Source organism: Girardinichthys multiradiatus, chromosome 5 (genome assembly GCF_021462225.1).
Source record: "Girardinichthys multiradiatus isolate DD_20200921_A chromosome 5, DD_fGirMul_XY1, whole genome shotgun sequence".
NCBI classification, from domain to species: Eukaryota; Metazoa; Chordata; class Actinopteri; order Cyprinodontiformes; family Goodeidae; genus Girardinichthys; species Girardinichthys multiradiatus.
Genome location: NC_061798.1, coordinates 26486851 through 26504923, shown reverse-complemented (window position 1 = coordinate 26504923; position 18073 = coordinate 26486851). Strand labels below are relative to the sequence as shown.

The 18073-nt window shown below is 40.1% G+C and overlaps 1 protein-coding gene across 4 annotated transcripts in view; it reads left to right on the top strand.

The window, feature by feature from the left end:
- The window catches only part of dok7b (docking protein 7b), a 33420-nt gene extending 15347 nt beyond the window's left edge, over positions 1–18073 (top strand). For 3 of the 4 annotated variants that reach the window (XM_047365652.1, XM_047365655.1, XM_047365654.1), the window contains 8 exons: positions 2345–2464; positions 6189–6299; positions 6714–7573; positions 9959–10006; positions 11227–11281; positions 11497–11640; positions 16192–16401; positions 16962–18073. In XM_047365652.1, coding sequence (XP_047221608.1) covers positions 2345–2464; positions 6189–6299; positions 6714–7573; positions 9959–10006; positions 11227–11281; positions 11497–11640; positions 16192–16401; positions 16962–17098 — 1685 coding nt within the window. In that variant the 3' untranslated portion in view covers positions 17099–18073. The remainder of the gene's footprint in view (positions 1–2344; positions 2465–6188; positions 6300–6713; positions 7574–9958; positions 10007–11226; positions 11282–11496; positions 11641–16191; positions 16402–16961) is intronic. The other variant, XM_047365653.1, reaches the window with a different exon arrangement.

Below are 18073 nucleotides of genomic sequence, written 5' to 3'. Positions count from 1 at the left end.
CCCTTGAAGCCAAGACTCTGCAACTTGATACATAGGTGACAGTAGCTCAGTAGGAAGAGTAGTCTTTGCAGTCCGAAAGTTGTGAGTTTAAATCCAGCTTCCTCCTGGCTAAGGCCCTAAACCTCAAGTTATCAACTGATCTGTGTATTGGTGTATGAATGTGTGAATGTGGCGGTGGCTGGAAAGCACTTTGCGTGGGCAGTCTGACTGGAGAAGTGCCATAGAAGTTCAGTCCATTTATCATTTGTGGCAGGAGGTGTTAGTCGGTTGTTCTCAATTTAACAAATCTTCCTTTTAAATCACAGCTGGGTCCATCCTTTAATACATCGTTGCAATATGCAGATTTATATCTATTAGGCAAATTCGAAATGAAACAAAAAAACAACTTTTAAACAAATAGTCAGACTGTTTGTATTCGATGGTGATGCATCCAAATGATGAATCATCATCCACATATGGTCCTCACTTCCTGTTTTTTAGAGAGGAAAGGAAAGAAAGGATTATTTTCTGGCAACCAGGAGCGATACTTATTTACTAGTTAACACCAGTACGGTGTTTTGGAAGTGTGAAACTAAAAGTATTGTTGATCTGTTGCAAAGTGTAAGACTTAGACTTCTAACTTATATTTCTGTTATATCTTGGTGTTTGGTAAAAAATAATCATCTGTTTAAAAATATTCTAATAAATTCAAGCATAAATAGTTTGCTGATTTATTAGTGTTCATGCCGGCTGTGGCTCCGTTGCGGTTGTGGAATAGGTAAAATGCTGAGTCCTCCCACCCATTCTGCTTATTTATTTGTATCATTTCTTCCATTTTATGATGCTTAGATAAAAAACAATTAGGTACAGCGTCCGCCACATTTATTGGTAAAGAATTAATTCATCTTTTCTTGCCGTACCATGACCTCACCACATCTGCAGAATAAATCCAGACCTGCTTTGACAAGTATTTTGTTTTTGCAAATTTAGCTGTGCCCTTAATGGTGACACATCCATTAAATTCTAGAATTCGTGACTTTGTTTCTTTGGGGTATAAATATGACGTGACACAGAGGACCATTTCTCTTAACCTGTCTTAATAATGGGAAAGACAAGAGAACATGCCATTCAGATAAGGCCGATATTTGATGGACTTCAAAAATCAGGAAAGGCTACAAGACAGAGTATTTAATTTTTTTATTCAGTAGTATAAATGTGTTCATTGTAAATTTGAAGACAAATTTATGTCTTCTCAACTATTTGAGAGTAAATCTGTGACCTTGTTGGATGAAAGAGCAGAAAACGGACTTTTTTTCTTTCAGATACTGCTACGGTGCTTTTGTTTAAGCTGTCTCAATGACATTATCTAAAACTTGTTCAGTGTGTATAATCAGAAGTTTTGGTAATCAGGTGTCGGCAGCTTCCCAGAGAGTTATTACTAGATCGTCTTGTTTGTATCTGCTGTATTTAACTTTTCTCTTAATTCACCATCCTATTGTTGTGTAACTTTGTAAATGTAAAAACGGTCACATTAAAAAGGTCCAACATCATATATTAATCTTTTTCATCAGGGCTAAAACTCTGAAACTGGTTATTAATCTAAATCTCCAGCAGGAGACACTGAGGCTTTTGCTGACGCTGAGCATTTTTACTGTCTCAATAAACGGAACAATAATGAATCAAATAGATTTCCACCACATTAAAGCCGAGCCATGATTTAAATGAGAAATTTATTTATTGAACTCTAAAATGTTAAATTTTTCTTTGAAAGCGTCTTTCGATTGCTTTTGATGCAATTTCAATAAAAAGTTTAGCAAATAAAATAAAGTTGTTGAATGGATGCAAACTTCAAGCAAACGTTGCTGCTATAATAGATCCTGTGAAGAATGACTGGGATATTATTTTAAAAAATGATTCCCAGCTGAGTTTCTTTTATTATCATAAGCAAACTCAGTTTTAGAAGAACAAAGATGATTTTATTTTTAATATCTCTAACCAACCGGCTGAGTAAGAGCTGACTTTGTAAATCCCTCTTCGGCTTCTTTGATGCGATATCTTCATGCGTCATGATTTTTTTTTGTTGTTGCTCTTTTTATTGTTTTTTGTTGACGTTTTCATTGACAGTTAGTGCTTCTCAGCAGACTGAGAGTTCAACCTTTAGCAGAAGGGGATGTTGCTCGCTCAAAAAACCGCCTCGCCTTCATAACAGCCTCTGAAGCTCAGTGAACATCATTTGGCTTTGAGATTTACTGAATGTTATATCACTATATTTAAACATCTTCAACTCTGTTCATTTTGAAACTTCTTATGGCTGAGGGTCCCTTTCTGTGTGTCGTGTCTTTGTGCCTTTCCCTCTTTGTCCCAGGGGCCGGTGTTTTCTTCCTGTCCTGCTCAGAAGGAGAGCAGATCAGTTTCTTATTTGACTGCATCGTCAGAGGAATCGCCCCCAGCAGGGCACTCCATGGCTTGCCACCTAACCAGCCAGGTAAGCGTTAACTCCTACATAAAGCACAAAATACTAACAGGATAAAGTTAAAGCGGTCTGAAATTTGAAAGTAAATTCTTGTAGGTGCAGCAATGGGAAATGTATACAGAGACTTGTATACATAAAAATGGGTACAAAAAATGGGACCATGATAAAAAATTTCAAAGCTTTTTCCACATTTAATTCAACACATGCCTTGTACAATTACACAGAAAATTAAACAAATCTGTTAGGGTGGTTAATGTAAAAACAAATGTAAAATGTTGCAGAAGAGCGCACACCCAGGGCCCAAAGTTGCAGGAGGCCCTTGGCAGACTTTCCTGTGAGGGCTCACTTTCAGCTTCTCCCATCGTCTACATTTAGGAGTCAGTCAAGAGGAGCAAAGTTCTGTTTACAAGCAACCACAAAAACCAAAACAGTCTGTTACTCATTGATCAGTGTAGTAGTGGAAATGATTAAATTAGCAGTAAAATTAGATTCTGTTAATAAAACTTTCAAATTATGAAGGTTTTTCCTGTGTATGGAAACAACTGGTGCATTTGTGAACATGCCCTGTTTATGTTCAAGCGGACCCAGACCAAGTTTTCTGACAGATCTGTTCTGACTATGTCATTTCATGTCAGTCATTTTCTACCGCTTATTCCATAGTGGGTCGCGGGGAAGCTGGTGCCTATCTCCAGCAGTCTATCGGCGAGAGGCGGGGTACACCCTGGACAGGTCTCCAGTCTATTGCAGGGCAACACACAAACAACCACGCACACACTCATTCATACTCATTTCATGTCATTTTATGTCATTCTTTCGGTGACTTGGATGTTTGCTTGGACTCACTGTAATACAAAAAAAAAAAAAAATCCCACCTTTCTATAAGACACCTGAAGGTTTGAGTGAAAACAGTCTTTGGGACTGTTTACAGTTTCATCAGCCTCAACAGAGAACTCAGTCACCACTTAAGAACAGGAACCACGGTGCATGATGCGGCCACCACCGTGCATCTAGTCAACACTTTTGGTGAAGCTCAGTGTTGTTTTTGTGGTAAATAGACATTTTTGGAATTGTTTTTCAACAGGATGACATACACTTCTTTGCTAAAGACCTTCAGTCACTTCGGTATGTGACTTTATTAGTCCCATGACAAAGGTTTACTGCCTATTTAGTGCACACATGTATCATTTGTGTTGAGGCGCCATGCAAATGGAAACACAACATGCCTCTACCCCCCTATGTGTCAGCAGAGAGATTAAGGGGTCATGCTTCTTTGCATGACTGGTGTGCAATTGCAACATATTGTTGATTTCAAAGGAGAGTGCTTCTGGAGCTGATTGACACATGCCACACACAAAGGGGCCCCATGATAACACTGGCATAGATGTAGCCTTGTGTTACATACATGGGGAAATTCACTGTCCTGAGAGTTTAGGCGTGCACAGTATTTTTGGTGCTAAACTTGTTCTGAGCATCTGTTAAGGAGCAGAAATAAACACACAGATGGTTCGTTTTGATCATAAGGTCTCACGAGATATTAAATGCGTTGTTTTCTTGTTGCCATCAAAAACTGCACAACTGAATATAATGTTGTTTTTTTCTTAAATGCTGTTAGTGTTAGTTTTATGCCAGAGATGCATACCAGAAAGCTCCAATGTTGTCTACACAATCAACAGAATATTCCCCTATATTCATCTTCAGGAGCATCAATTAGTTTTTTTTTTCTTTTGCAAATTCAAGACAGGCCTGTACTTTTCCTTCCAGAGTTACTTTATTATATTTGTTTTTACATTTCTTTAGATTAGGGAATGAGATCTTTTACCCTACTTCATGTTGTCAGATAGGTTTTATTTAAGTGATTTCTTTATTCTACATGTCAGGCAGTAATCTGGCCCCAATAGGCCGCGTGACATTGAACTTAGTTTTCCAAAACTTGGAGTTAATCGAAGTTGATACAACATTTATTTACGGGAGCAACTGTATTCTCACATAGCATCCGGTGGTTGGGATCTTTTTTCACTAAATAAATGAAATCACAGCTTGAAAACAGTATTTTGCATTTACCCAGGTTATCTTGGTCTGACATTTTCTGATACAATTTGCTTGATGATCTGAAATTTTTAAGTATGTTAAAAAAAGTAAAACAGAAGAAATCTGTAAGTAAGCAAATACTTTTTGGCATCATATAAAGCACAAATTCCTAATAGAGGTCATCTAAGGTTACTTCGCATAAAATTAAATGGGTCCATTTCAAATCCAGCTACAGTAAATCCAAATGATTGCAGTAAACTCAGACCAATACAGTTGCACAGATGTTTCAAGTTAATTTACACTAGTCCAAGCACAGATCCCTGAGGAACACTTAGACCCACGTGAATCAGCGAAATGTATTGTTTGCATGAACAATCTGGCATTGAGTTAACTTTGCCTTAAATCTTTAAAATCTGGTTACCAAAATAGGAGACACAGCAACAAGCAATGTGTTTATGTTCACAACATTTCCCTCAGATCATGACAAAAGAATAGGCTTTACTTCAGCTTGAAACTCCTTCTTTTAAAATGTAATCCCTCTCCCACCCTGAAGATCAAGATAATGTTTTTATCAAAACGTTATCAAACTGGCCTTTAAATTATTCCCTGTACTCCGTATTCTCTGTATATAAAGCAAAATATGAGCAAACTTCTAATAGGAGTAAATATTTAGGTCCCCTGCTACATTTATTTTATTGTTAGTCCACCAGCACTGAACCCTGCATCACTCTGTGCTGAGAAGCTATAATTAGCATAAAGCAAGATGTTGCCTGACCCCTCGCATAGCGTAGTGGAGAAACCTGGCATCTGATCTTCAGCAGTAGCTGCAGTCCAGAGGCATGGATCCAGCAGCTAGACTGTCAACAGGTATGCACACACTTTGACCTACCACAGTATGAGCTCACAGGCACACACACCTCAGTGTCAGGGATTATTTGTGTAATTAGCTGGATTTTACAATCAATTTTAGTCTAAATTAGCTGGTTATTAGTTAGGACACCTGGGAGATGTCACATTTATACTCGGTGCACCATTTACACACTCGTAGCATCTTACAAGAACGTTCTAATTAACACCAGAAGCATCACATCAGGCTTTGCTTTTCTTTTTGACTTACTTAACACGTTGTAAAACACTTCATTCCTTTGCCTAGAAGAAGGTAAAGCTGTAGGACCTTGTGAAATTATGATAATAGGGAGATGATGCACAGATGTAGTCTTTAAAGCAACGTCATCGTTCAAAAGACAGGAAGGTAGCTGTGCCACAATCCAAAAAAGGATAGTTCTGCAGAAAGGATCTTTGGGGCTGACCTTGCCTCCATCCAGGACATGTACAGGATAGATTTTGGTCTGTTCATACAAGGGAATCTTTTTCTACATGTTTGTTATGTCTCCTACATGGCCTGTGGCAACGTTTTAAACAGGATGACTCGTGGCTGTATTTCATTAGTGGCTTTCTTCTTGCCCGTCTGCCACAGAGGCCAGATTTGTGGAGTTAATGACTGGAGACAATCCCTGCAGTCGTTGTGCGAGAGCAGAGATCCGGCCTCCGGTCAATTATGGAATTAAATTATTTAAAAGAACATCATCTAGACAACAAACTGAATACCAAATTGTAATTACAAATATATACATTTTCTGTTACTGTTTGTCTAAATGCTCAAAGATCACATGTTCCTCATTTTTCTGTTCTTTTACTGTATAAACAGCAGCACCAGATGCGGACCCAGCATCAGAAGAGAAACGGATCAGCCAGGAGACCTCCGAGCTGGAGAAGAGACTCAGCATGTTGTCTCAGTGCAGTCTGGCCAGTAGCTCGTGTAAGTCCTGCTAGAAACCATCCTTTGGAGCTTTCATCAACCAGCACATCACTCACAAGCATTTTGGACTTTAGGATGTAACTCATGTATACAGTTCAATATATTGCTATTCGATTTGTAATCTGTCCTCAAAATGTTTAATCATTCCAGAGAGTGGGGTGAAGTTTTTGTCAGTTATGTGTGTATTAGCCAGAAATGTGAAGAGGTCCTACAATGAATTAATGCTGACTGCCTCCACAGGCTCAGTGTGAGTTTAGGGGGTGAATTATTCACACGTCAGTGCAGCAAATGACAGCAGTTGAACTTCTCCAGGACGAATCATTTAAAAAGATCGATGTTCTGTTTATTGCACTGCCAGCAGGTGTGGTTACTAACCTCTTCATCCAGATGTGTTGACTTTCTGCTCCTCTCTAGCCTCCACCTACAGCACCTCCATTGCCGGGGACGACCACAGCTTCTCCAGCTCCTCATCCAGTCAGTCAGATGCAAGTTATGGAAGCAGGTTTCCGTTTTGGGTGGAGCAGTCTGTCAGATCCCACCTTTTTAATGAGATGGCGTCAAGCACCTCCACGCTGAAGGCTTTGACCCGGTCAGACGACAGACTGTATGGCGATGCAAGGGACGGCTCAGGGATCCATCCGTCTTCTGTGCAGCACCAACCTCGGTGGCTTAACGACTGTGACCGGCAGAGCTCCTTAGACAGTGGGATTGGAATAGCGACTGGCAGTCAGTTGTCTTATTCTGGGAGCTATTCCTCATGCAATGGGAGTCTGGACATGGCCAGTCAAGGTGGAGGAGGAGAGGATAATGAGTCTGTGGCCAGCCCTTCTGCTCCTCTTAATACCCTCTCTTCACCTCCTCCTGCTTCTCCTCCAACGCCTCCTTCATCACCTTTTCAGCCCATGATTCCTGTGGAGCACACCTGCCCATCCAGATGTCTCTCCCAAGCTTCTCGCAGGCACAGCGAGGAGTACCACATCCCCTGCCTGCTCAGACAGTGGTACGATACTCCCAGGAGTCTTCTTCAGGCCATAACAACGAGGGAACCGTCTGCTCGGAAAGGCCCACGTGACCTGGGCAGCAAGACCAGCACAAATGGAAGTCAGGAACCGATGTTAATGAAAGGCCCCAAAAAACTGAGGGCTCAGTGTCAGTGGATGATGCAGCGCTCGCACTCCTGGGGCAGCGAGAGAGCGTCCTCCATGGACAGTGAGGGAAGGTCCACACCGAGTGCTCAGGTGTCCTCATGCAGCGCGGTACCTGGAGAAGCGCAGGTACTAGACGTTTCAAACCTTCTCATTCCATTAAATGACGAAACAAAACCAGCTGTTTATTTCTTAGGATGGTATTAAAAACGAGAACCTTATGTAAGTCGGCTAGATATAAGCAAGAGATTGCTTCTCAGGAGGTGTTGAGAAATTCAAATGAGTAAAGCCAGGATAGGAAAAAGTCATAAAAAGGCACTTTAGAGAGAAATTAATAGTTGAAGCATTCAAGAGCCACTTCAATATTTATTTTTCTTTCCAATCACTATTTTCCTTACACAACTTTGTAATAATACAGTGCCTTGGAAAATAAATTTACTTTTTCACATTTTATCACTATAAATCTCAAATTTCAGTATATTGTATTGGGATTTTTATGTCACAGACAAACTCAAGGCAGAGTATAATAGTGAAGTGGAAGGAAAAATAAAAGAGTTTTTAAAATGTTTGATAAACAGCAGCCTGAAAAATGTGCAGTGAATTTTCCTCCAGCCCATCCAAGTCAGTAATTTGTACAACGACCTCTCACTGCAATTACAGCTGCAAGTCTTTTAAGTTATGTCTCTACCACTTTTGCACATCTAGAGGTGCTTTTCTTTTTTCTTTGAACTATAGTTCAAGCTCAGTCAGACAGACTGGTTGAAGAGCATCGGTGAACATCAATTGGACTTACTTTTGGACTTTGAACAGGCCATTGTTTAGGGTCTTTGTCCTCCAGGAGGGTGGACCTCTTTCCCAGTCTCAAGTCTTTTGCAGCCTCTTATCGGTTTTCTTCCAGGATTATGTTGTATTTACCTCCATCTATCTTTGACCAGCTGCTAAAAAAGGCATTTCCCACTTTGTTTCACATTGGAGATGATGCATTCTGCAAAAGCTGAACTTCATTCTTCTATGCCCCCTTACAGACTTGTTTGTGTTGGTTCATCACATAAATCTCAACAAAATACATTGACAATATAAGACAGTTAATTAGTTTTTTCTTAGATTGTAATTTAAGGCATTAAAAAACAAAAGTTTTACGAGTGGGAAAATGGTCAGGAAATTGTTATAAAATGCATTTATAATATCTGGAACAGTTGCACTAAGTGGGTCCTTGGAGCCACATGAGTCACTGACTTAAAAGACTCAAATTCTCAATCTCTAACGAGAGCTGAAGAAGCCTTTGAGAGGAGAGGTGAAATGTCTTTAAGACCCCAGCTGGTTTCGGTTCTAACATTCAGGATAACAAAAGGTCAAACCCATTATTTTACATATAACAAGCTAAATCCTCTAACTGAACCCCAGAATTGAACAATATACCTTCTCAGTGCCCTTTCTTGCTATTTAAACAGAACAGTTTGATACAAGTAGGAACACTGATGAAAGCTAAAATGCCACAAGTGCTAAAGATGACCATTACTTGTATTTTCTGCGCCCCCTTGACTGTAACCTTTCATTAAAGGAATAATCGGTTTAAACAGATGCTTAAAAAAATAAGTTCAAATGTCAGAACTACAAACAGCTGTAAGAAAGCTAAAAGAGACAAAACAAAACATCTTGTAGGTTGTGGAAAGCACATTTATACAGCTTGGGCAGCATTTAGTTGGATTTCAAGTGCTGAAGTTGTCCCATTGCTCCAAAACATGAAAGATTCGGATTACCGTACATGTTATCTGCTGTGTATCTGCGAACAGGGACGACGTATTAGAGTCATTCTGCAGGCTGATTTTAGGTCTGGATAAGTAAAGAGTATGTACACCTATTTGTAGTTCCAGATACCCTGTCTATTTGTCTACATGTATATATTTGCCTTTTCATCCATCACTTAGTCAGACTTTCCGTCTCTCAGACTTTCCGTCCATCTCTCTGTCAGTCTATCATTCTGTTACTTTGCATCTATCCATTAATCCATCTCTCTGTCCACCCTTCTGTTGGTCTTTCTGAAATTTAGATGTGAAAAATGCATAGGGACCCTGGTTAGATACAACATACAGCAAGGAAGTTACTGTTTACATTGTACATGGAGCATGTTAACATTCTTTAAGCTGTTTCTGAATCATCTCTAAAAACGGATTGGTTTATACCCGCACTAACAAGACTTTGGACCTGTAACTGTCTGGTCCAAATGACTTTGGATGTCTTTGGTCAGAGAACCACAGGGTACAGAGACATGCTGAGGAGATTCAAACACCGCACAAAGGTGACAGTAAAACAAAGCCAGGTCTTTTTTATACAGTAAGGTAACGCCACTGAAGCATAGAAGGAAGAGGCCAATTATTATTATAGGTGTCCATCACCAGTCTGCCTGCAGCCCCATGTTGTTTTCTCTTTGATATGTTTGTCTGAAACCTGAAAAGCCCCCAGAAGATGTCCTCACACTGTGTCTAATTAATTTTCTGCTGGGTTTGTGAACAGAGGCTTCTGCTTGTCGGTGGGAAAACTTCTCAGAACAAAGCCGAGGCGGTGAGTGTGAATTTTTTCTTTAACCATTGGTATAAGCATGCGTTTATATTTGTTAAGCAGAATGTGTGTGAAGAAGGAAAAGGTGTCTGACGGTGTAAATAAGAGGTGATGAGACCGACAGGAAGTCCCGCTGGATGGCTCTCTTTATTTGTCATTCCTCAAGTATCGGCACTTTTACTGAGTATAACAAATCTGAACATCCTGACTCCATTAGCGGCGTCATGTCTGTAGAGATAAACTATATGACACCTGGATGGTTGCTGTATTAGTGGTTGTGGGGAGGAAAAAATGGGTAAATTGGCTCGTTGTCAGACACTTCACCAGGAGGAGGCCGCCACCCTTTTGTCTCATGTCTGCCACCTTTTAAGATGTCAGTGCTGTTTCTCAGTTCTGTGGCATTCTCCTGCCTTCCTCTTCACCCCTCTCCTCCTCACTGTGGCTCCTTATTAATTCATTTTGAAGCCTCTGTCTACAGCCGCTGTCTCCCTCTTACTGTCCTTCTAGCCAGCTGTGTATGAGGAAAAAACAATTTAGTGCCTTGACTAAAACTCCTGTCTCCCCTGCTCAATGCCTTCTTTGGTTTATATAACTACATTACACCAAAGAATCAAAGACTGTGAAAAATATGCTTTCTTTAGAAATGTCCCTAAATTATACTGAAAGCCACTTTTGCATAGGTATTGTTTGGCCTGTACATCAGGAACCCTGCCTCCAAGCTTGATCAGATTGAGTGCAGAACATCTGTGAACATAATTTGTCAAGTCTTGCCACCTGCTGACACTTGGATTCAGTTCCAAATAAATATATTTTGCTCCCTATGTCTTCCCTATCACTACTAAAGGAAAGTATCCTAGCAACATGATGCTGCAATCACCATGTTTCATCGTAGGCGACATATGTTTTACGTTGAGGAGTAGCTTGAGTTTGATTTTGATCCCAAGTAACCAGAGCATCTATTTCCACAAATTTGCCATCTCCTAGATGATTTATGTCAAAAAGCAAAAGAGGCTTCTTATAGCTTTCATTTGAACAATGGCTTTATTCTTGCAACTCCTCCATGAAGGCCAGATATGTGGAGTACACAGTTAATAGTTTTATAAATAGATTCTCCTACCTGAACTGTGGGACTCTGCAACTCCTCCACTACACAAATACTCTTAATTAAATATAAAATATTTAAAATAATGTTTTTCTTTTTTTCTCAACTCTATTTCTTCTAGGATGATGGCTCTTCATTAACAGATCTTTCTCCTCCCTGTTTTACTAAAACACAAGGTGCGTAATATGAAGTATTAGATTACTGGAATTTGTTCATCTTTATATTCCACTATATTTACTCATTTATTCATTAAACTAAGACAAATAAATTACATTTATTAAAATTGCACCTGATTTTAATAAAACTGTTTACATGTTCATGGATGTAACCACAGACACTCTAAAACATGGAATATAAATGAAAAGCAATTTTTTTCTTATTCTGTTTCCAGACTCCGGTGCAGGAGAGAAACTCTGGGACAGTGAGGATGCAGATAAACTCAAAGATCTGAGGAGGATGTTTTCTTGTTCACCACCCTCAGTTCCCCCACCTCCTCCTCTAACACTTAGTACGCTCAGAACGACATCAACATGTGGTGAGAACAACTAATTTTTGGTTAAATGAAAATTATGTTTTTGTCCAGGGCCGGTTCTAGGCCTGCATCTACAGGTCCTTCTCAAAATATTAGCATATTGTGATAAAGTTCATTATTTTCCATAATGTCATGATGAAAATTTAACATTCATATATTTTAGATTCATTGCACACTAACTGAAATATTTCAGGTCTTTTATTGTCTTAATACGGATGATTTTGGCATACAGCTCATGAAAACCCAAAATTCCTATCTCACAAAATTAGCATATCATTAAAAGGGTCTCTAAACGAGCTATGAACCTAATCATCTGAATCAACGAGTTAACTCTAAACACCTGCAAAAGATTCCTGAGGCCTTTAAAACTCCCAGCCTGGTTCATCACTCAAAACCCCAATCATGGGTAAGACTGCCGACCTGACTGCTGTCCAGAAGGCCACTATTGACACCCTCAAGCAAGAGGGTAAGACACAGAAAGAAATTTCTGAACGAATAGGCTGTTCCCAGAGTGCTGTATCAAGGCACCTCAGTGGGAAGTCTGTGGGAAGGAAAAAGTGTGGCAGAAAACGCTGCACAACGAGAAGAGGTGACCGGACCCTGAGGAAGATTGTGGAGAAGGGCCGATTCCAGACCTTGAGGGACCTGCGGAAGCAGTGGACTGAGTCTGGAGTAGAAACATCCAGAGCCACCGTGCACAGGCGTGTGCAGGAAATGGGCTACAGGTGCCGCATTCCCCAGGTCAAGCCACTTTTGAACCAGAAACAGCGGCAGAAGCGCCTGACCTGGGCTACAGAGAAGCAGCACTGGACTGTTGCTCAGTGGTCCAAAGTACTTTTTTCGGATGAAAGCAAATTCTGCATGTCATTCGGAAATCAAGGTGCCAGAGTCTGGAGGAAGACTGGGGAGAAGGAAATGCCAAACTGCCAGAAGTCCAGTGTCAAGTACCCACAGTCAGTGATGGTCTGGGGTGCCGTGTCAGCTGCTGGTGTTGGTCCACTGTGTTTTATCAAGGGCAGGGTCAATGCAGCTAGCTATCAGGAGATTTTGGAGCACTTCATGCTTCCATCTGCTGAAAAGCTTTATGGAGATGAATATTTCATTTTTCAGCACGACCTGGCACCTGCTCACAGTGCCAAAACCACTGGTAAATGGTTTACTGACCATGGTATCAGTGTGCTCAATTGGCCTGCCAACTCTCCTGACCTGAACCCCATAGAGAATCTGTGGGATATTGTGAAGAGAACGTTGAGAGACTCAAGACCCAACACTCTGGATGAGCTAAAGGCCACTATCGAAGCATCCTGGGCCTCCATAAGACCTCAGCAGTGCCACAGGCTGATTGCCTCCATGCCACGCCGCATTGAAGCAGTCATTTCTGCCAAAGGATTCCCGACCAAGTGTTGAGTGCATAACTGTACATGATTATTTGAAGGTTGACGTTTTTTGTATTAAAAACACTTTTCTTTTATTGGTCGGATGAAATATGCTAATTTTGTGAGATAGGAATTTTGGGTTTTCATGAGCTGTATGCCAAAATCATCCGTATTAAGACAATAAAAGACCTGAAATATTTCAGTTAATGTGCAATGAATCTAAAATATATGAATGTTAAATTTTCATCATTACATTATGGAAAATAATGAACTTTATCACAATATGCTAATATTTTGAGAAGGACCTGTATGAGGGAGCAGGCAGAAATGTGAAGGGGGCATCATCATGGGTACACATTATGTTTATTGTTGCTGTTAATTAGTGTTTTCTTTATGGGATTGGGGTAAACTGTGTAGTACTGTGCAATTTGCCAGACTCCACTGGTTTCTTCCCAGTTGGGTTGTTTTGAACATGTTGGGCTGGAAAAAAGTAGCTTTGGGCAGGTTGTTAAAATTTGGGCTGCTTTTCACAACATTTGGAATGTTTTTAGTAATTATTAATATCAAAATAGTTGTCATTAATGGCAGAAAAGTAAAAACCTGCACATCTCAAAATGTTGTGTCTTTTTACTCATTAATAGCCCATTTATTTTGAAAAACAGAATCTGTTGAACTTGATATCATCAATCAGGGATGGCCATTGATTAATCAACTGTCACTGTGATATTATATTGTTGAATTGTAAACACCCAAAACACTGTTAAGAGTTCTAATACACACTGAGGTGCAGCCTTTACTTTGTTAAGCTTTGACTTGATGTTGAGAAACAGCATCATGCTGAAGAGGAAAATACAAAAGATATCCAGAAAGCTAAAACCAGACCAGGACATGCACAGACATTTTTGGAGGCAGGTGCTTAAACCAAATAAAAAGGGCATCCATTGCCAAATGTATTTATAAAATAAAAATAAAAAAACATGATATATTTATACTTTTATAGCCTCCCTTTTCTTGGAAGTAACATTAAACATTAAGAAAACACTGGCGAACTCTCTGTTTCAAGTCTGTTTATATCTTTTTTGTTTTAAACAAGATACAAAACATGTATCTCACAAGCATACAGAACAATAAGTAAAAAAGAAAAAGAAGAAGAAAAAGATTAACAACAGAGAACGTCAAGGCGGCAAACTTATGTAAATTGCATTGAAACTGTGTAATTTAAGTTTGTTATAGCAGGGCCGCATATAGTCCAAGAATTCTGAGCAATGTCCACCAGAGGTCTCAGACGACTTGTTTACATTAATAAAGTGTCCTCCTTGAGTCATGGCAGCTATATCAATGATTCAATTGCCAGCGCTTTTCATACTATTAAAGACACTTGAATTATTTTTATTTATCATAGGCATAACAGGAAACCGCCCACATAACAGCAATAACACAATTAGCTCAGTTACATTCAGTCACTCATTCATCATTGAAAACATTTCCATGTTTGAAAAACAGAAAGAACTTTTCCCGTAACTTTTGAAACACGGAGTATTTACCCATAATCGTACAGGTAAGTTTCTCCAGGGCAAGAGAGCTAGATAGCGTAGATGGCAAACTCCCTGTTTAAATAGAAAACATTAAACATCATTTGATTGTTTTCTGACAGAGTTGAAACATTACACTAATAATAACTAATAAACCATTATATCAATATAACTCACTACACCTTCATATAGCTCAACTTAAGAACCACCTTTCATTTCAAATCACAAACCTACTTTAGGTAGTTAATGTTAACATTGCCTCTATTATTATGCTAATAAAATCAGTCAGCTAAGTAACATTTTCCTATTTATTCATCATTTTGTGTTTGCTGCTCTATATCACAGAACATTATATTCAGCCTTAAGCATATATTAGCCTTTAATGTGAACTAGCTAGAAAAATGATTCCTCAACTGTTGGAGTAGAAATGCTCTCCTTGAGTTAAAGTGACTTTTACCTGCACAGAACAGAGTTTGGCCAGCATGCTGTAATTATACAATACTGTATGTTTGTTTCTATTCTTAACACTTTATTGTGAGAGTTAGGCTACTAGACATTTTGAAAAAGAGTTGTGGTCATGCTTTTTCTTTTCTTCTTCAGATTTCACTATCAAAATAATTAAGTGAAATGAGTGAAATGGTCTAATTAATTTGAGGGGGGCAGGCATTTGTTTGAGGGGACATTGCCCCCTCTTGCCCCTGCGTAAAGCCGACCTCGTTTTTGTCTCGGTTTTCTGAAACAAAATGTTCACTTACCTCGACATGAGGCCCAAAACCTCCAGGGAGGAACATCAGGGTCTGGTGCAATGTGAACTGGGTGGCAGGCGAGGGCAGAGCCCTGAGCATGCTGATTCTTGATGTAATAATCAGGAACATCACTTACTTATGGGAAAGGAGCCAAAGCTTGTTGCGAGTTACCATCTAGATATAGCTGGTCTGACCTTCAATCTGAATTTTAACTCTCAGAAGGAGTTGGACTTCCAGGAGCAGATCTCCTAGTGGACACCAGCGGCTTGAGGCCTGAAACTGAAAAAGGATGGTTTCAGACCGGAAGATTTCAAATTAGTGCTCCTTGGGCAGACATGTTTACCAGCAGGCAGCAGTGGCCAACTCCAAGTATCCTCACGAAACACAGAGCTAACCAGCAGCAGCTAGCTAGCCTGACTCCAGGAGGTGTTGTTAGTGAGATGAAGAGCATAAAACCGGAGTAATGATGTTGACAGACGGTGTCTGTCACTTATCATCACATCATTTGCCTTGAAGGCATTATTTAGAGGTGGCTTCAGCCAGGACACACATGGGCATGATATCCCATACTTTATGTGTTCCTCTTTGTGGTTGCTGATAGGGGTTAGGAGCTCCATCCTTTAGGGGAAGCTTGAAATAGAGCTGCTGCTCCTCCGCATCGAAAGGAGTCAGTTGTGGTGGTTCGGGCATCTGACCAGGATGTCTCATGTTAGAGGTTTTTCAGGCTTGTTTCCCACGAGGAGACACTGGGATAGACATAGAACCAGCTGGAGGGTCCCTTCTGGCCTGGAGCTTCACTTCTGGACTCCCAAAAAGCCGATCTTTGATAAGTGGAAGACAACTAATGAATGGAAAATGCTTATTGATGCAAACCTGTTTTGTTTACATGTTTTTCTTCAGGAAAGTTCCCACCCATCCGAGAATCTCATCTGTCGCCATCCGCTGGCCTTCATAGAGACTATGGTGGTAACTACGTTAATATCCCCAGTGCTGCCTTACAAGCTACGACTTCAGAGCTGCTGTATTCGGAGCTGAACCTGCACAGCTCAGCTCATGGGCCCAGCCCATACAGAGCTGTGAGACAAGACTTCGTGCAGCACTACAGACACAGTAAGAACAAAGCAAACAGAAAATATATTTCAAATCAGTCGTTTTTCCTTTTCATGGATGCAAGTTTTCTCCAACCTTTCCCTAGAAAACATTACAGAATGTGGATGTTATTTGTTAAGAAATGTCAGGTTCAGTAAAACAGAGCAGGCATCTTTCATCTGCTTTATACCCCCGCCACACTCGACTATTTTCTTAAACTTATTTACAAAATGATCCCTAACTTCATTTACATTAATTTATCTTTAAAAGTGCATAAAATGTGTTGAATCACTACTTTGAAAATAACGTTGAAAGATGATTAAACCAAACATATTAGTAAATTCAGTGGTGTTTTAATAGCAAAAGTACAAATGAAGATATTTAATGTGAAAAAAAATTACAGCATTTCAAACTAAATCCTCAAGTAATTGTTTGAAACAGTAAAAAAGGATTCATTCAGAAGTAATTTTAAAAGCCAGATAAATGAGCAGAAGTCAAACTTAATCATGAATAGGTGCTGAAGAACTGTATGTTTCAATAAGATGTGAAATAACACCCAATAAATATTTTCCCCCAATCAGAGGATGACTCCATCAGATACGCCCACCTCGACATCGCTGCCATGGAAACAGCTCAAAGAGTGGGGGCGGAGCACGTTCAGGGCAGAGAGGACAGGCTGACTCAGCTGGAGAGCAGGTGGCGAGGGCCACCGAACTGACTCAGTGACGCCCAACTCAAAAGCACTCCAGAGCAGTTCTCCACTGCAGCTTCTTCCCTCCAGCCCCCTCTGAATATCTCAATAAGCTGGAAGGCCTGCATGCAGTCAGTTGTACCAGTCGCTGCTGTACTAAAACACACCCACAGGTTCGCCAGCCTGCCTTCATTTCCACAAGCAATCCATTCCACTAAAAGTAGGAAAATGTGTGGGGGGTCTTTATGCTGTTTTCATCTTGTAACTTGTTTTTAAATTAGTGTTTGTATTTGGCAGACATTTGACTGCATGGCACTTATAACTGTAAGGGGATACATTCAGCTTTTTAACGCAAGGTTGGTGCATTAGTAAAAACTGATTTAATTTGGAAGGAAAGGCCCAGAGTCATGGTTGATTTAGACAAAAGAAGCAGGATGCTATGATGTGTTAAGCTGGAATGACATTTACACACAGCCATTGCAGGATGTGACCTCACAATGAGATCAAGCCCTCCTGGTTGCAGTGAAACCAACAATCAGCTGTGAAGAGTCTCAACTCGCAGAGCTATCATTCCACATCAAAGCGTTCGATTGAAATAAGCGGCTTAGCGTTAGAACCCCGGTGCAAATGACATTAATCCGAGCCCATGCGGCCCAAGCAGGATACAGCTGAGTAATCAGCTGGTCGCTGACATCATTCATCGCGGCAATCAATGCTTCTGCTGCAGCAGCTCTCTGAGGGCTGACAATGATGAAGGGAAAAGCACAATTTGGCTTTCAGGTACTCTACACTCTAACAAAAGTTCCTGTTTTAACAAAACAATTTACAAGAAATGATTTTTACAGCTTCAGTTTGCTACCTAATGCCTGAGGAAGAGGAAACTAGAGGACGAGTCATGAAAATGTAACACTATGCCAATTATATCCTGTTAATGTCACCGTTTTCCTCCGTAGGACTTGTAAATATTAACTGCTTCTCTTTATTTACTGCCCCCCCCCCCCC